This window comes from Apteryx mantelli, chromosome 11 (assembly GCF_036417845.1).
Source record: "Apteryx mantelli isolate bAptMan1 chromosome 11, bAptMan1.hap1, whole genome shotgun sequence".
Taxonomy (NCBI): Eukaryota; Metazoa; Chordata; class Aves; order Apterygiformes; family Apterygidae; genus Apteryx; species Apteryx mantelli.
In genome coordinates this window covers 9219131-9220826 of record NC_089988.1, presented here as the reverse complement: position 1 = coordinate 9220826, position 1696 = coordinate 9219131, and the positions used below count along the sequence as shown (strand labels likewise).

The 1696-nt window shown below is 51.6% G+C and overlaps 1 protein-coding gene across 1 annotated transcript; it reads left to right on the top strand.

Annotated features, from left to right (window-relative positions):
- The first annotated feature begins 257 nt into the window (after positions 1–257).
- On the top strand, positions 258–1217 carry LOC136993114 (olfactory receptor 14A16-like). Its single transcript, XM_067303126.1, has one exon. The coding sequence runs from the start codon at positions 258–260 to the stop codon at positions 1215–1217; it is 960 nt and encodes a 319-aa protein (XP_067159227.1).
- Positions 1218–1696: the final 479 nt, after the last annotated feature.

Sequence of the window (1696 nt, the reverse complement as noted above, 5' to 3'; positions counted from 1 at the left end):
CATTTTGACACCTCCATTTATACCCCCCAGCAGAGCAGGACTGACTCCTCTGGAGCCCATGGGCAGAGGCCCCTGCTCCACATGGCACCCTCAGCCACTGTAAACAGAGCTGCAGAAAGGGAGCTGAACGAAGTTAAAGGGCAGAGGAAAGGTGGGGGTTTCTATGAGACACAGAGTGGGTTTGGCTCAGGGAAGCCTGCTCTAACTTGCCCCTGTCTTTTCCTCCTTGAACAGTCCACAAAGCCCCGAGGAAGCAAATGTCCAACAGCAGCTCCCTCAATGAGTTCCTCCTCCTGGCATTTGCGGACTCACGGGAGCTGCAGCTCTTGCACTTCCTGCTCTTCCTCGCCATCTACCTGGCTGCCCTCCTGGGAAACAGCCTCATCATCACAGCTGTAGCCTGTGACCACCACCTCCACACCCCCATGTACTTTTTCCTCCTCAACCTCTCTGTTCTGGACCTTGGCTCCATCTCCACTACAGTCCCCAAATCCATGGCCAATTCTCTGTGGGACACCAGGGCCATTTCCTATTTAGGATGTGCTGCCCAGGTCTTTTTCTTCTTTTTTTTATTTGCATCAGAGTTTTATCTCCTCACTGTCATGGCCTATGACCGCTTTGTTGCCATCTGCAGACCCCTGCACTATGGGACCCTCATGAGCAACAGAGCTTGTGTCAGAATGGCAGCAGCTGCCTGGGCCAGTGCATTTCTCAATGCTCTCCTGCACACTGCTAATACGTTTTCGATACCACTGTGCCTAGGCAATGTCGTGGACCAGTTCTTCTGTGAGATTCCCCAGATCCTCAAGCTCTCCTGCTCAGACTCCTACCTCAGGGAAGCCGGGTTTGTTGTGGTTACTAGCTGTTTATCTCTGGGGTGTTTCATTTTCATTGTGCTGTCCTATGTGCAGATATTCACTGCTGTGCTGAGGATCCCCTCTAAGCAGGGCCGACACAAAGCCTTTTCCATGTGTCTCCCTCACCTGGCTGTGGTCTCCCTCTTTCTCTGCACTTTAATGTATGCCGTACTGAAGCCCCCCTCTGTTTCCTCACCTGCTCTGGATCTGGCACTCGCTGTTCTGTACTCGGTGGTGCCTCCAACTCTGAACCCCCTCATCTACAGCATGAGGAACAAGGAGCTCAAAGATGCCCTGAGGAAAGTGATTTCATGGACATTTTTCAGCAGAGGTAACATTGCCATTGCTCTCCACAAATGACTCCCACTGTGTCCCGTACCAGGACTGAGCTTTGTTTGTTGACTTTATTTTTAGTATGACTATTATTACTTTTGTTATTATTATTTGTCACCATGTTGCTACACAAATGTTTGGGTTCATTCCACCTTCACTGAGACTGCTTTGTCTCACCTGGTGCCCATATAAGGTTTTTTCTAACAGTGGGTCAGAGCTGACTCCCTCACAGTATCTCTGTAATAAAGTCGGTTCTTGCAGGTGCAGTGCCTGAAGGCTGGGCTCTTCCTCCAACGCTGCTGTCCCTTATGTCATGTCCCCAGCACATTTTCTTGAAACAATCTCGCCCACCCTGCATGCTGGTCCTCACCCCAAAAGTCACCCCCAGACAAGGCTCCATGTCCAGGTGGGGGACTGGATGTCCAACTGTGAGCCCTGGGAGGAAGAGCACTCTGCTGGTTCCTCTGCAGAGCTGGCAGGGAGCATGCAGAAGAGGTCCTGGGGCC

What these genes read in the sequence shown, in the direction of transcription:
- LOC136993114 (XM_067303126.1), top strand. Translation starts at nt 258, where the DNA reads ATGTCCAACAGCAGCTCCCTCAATGAGTTCCTCCTCCTGGCATTTGCG.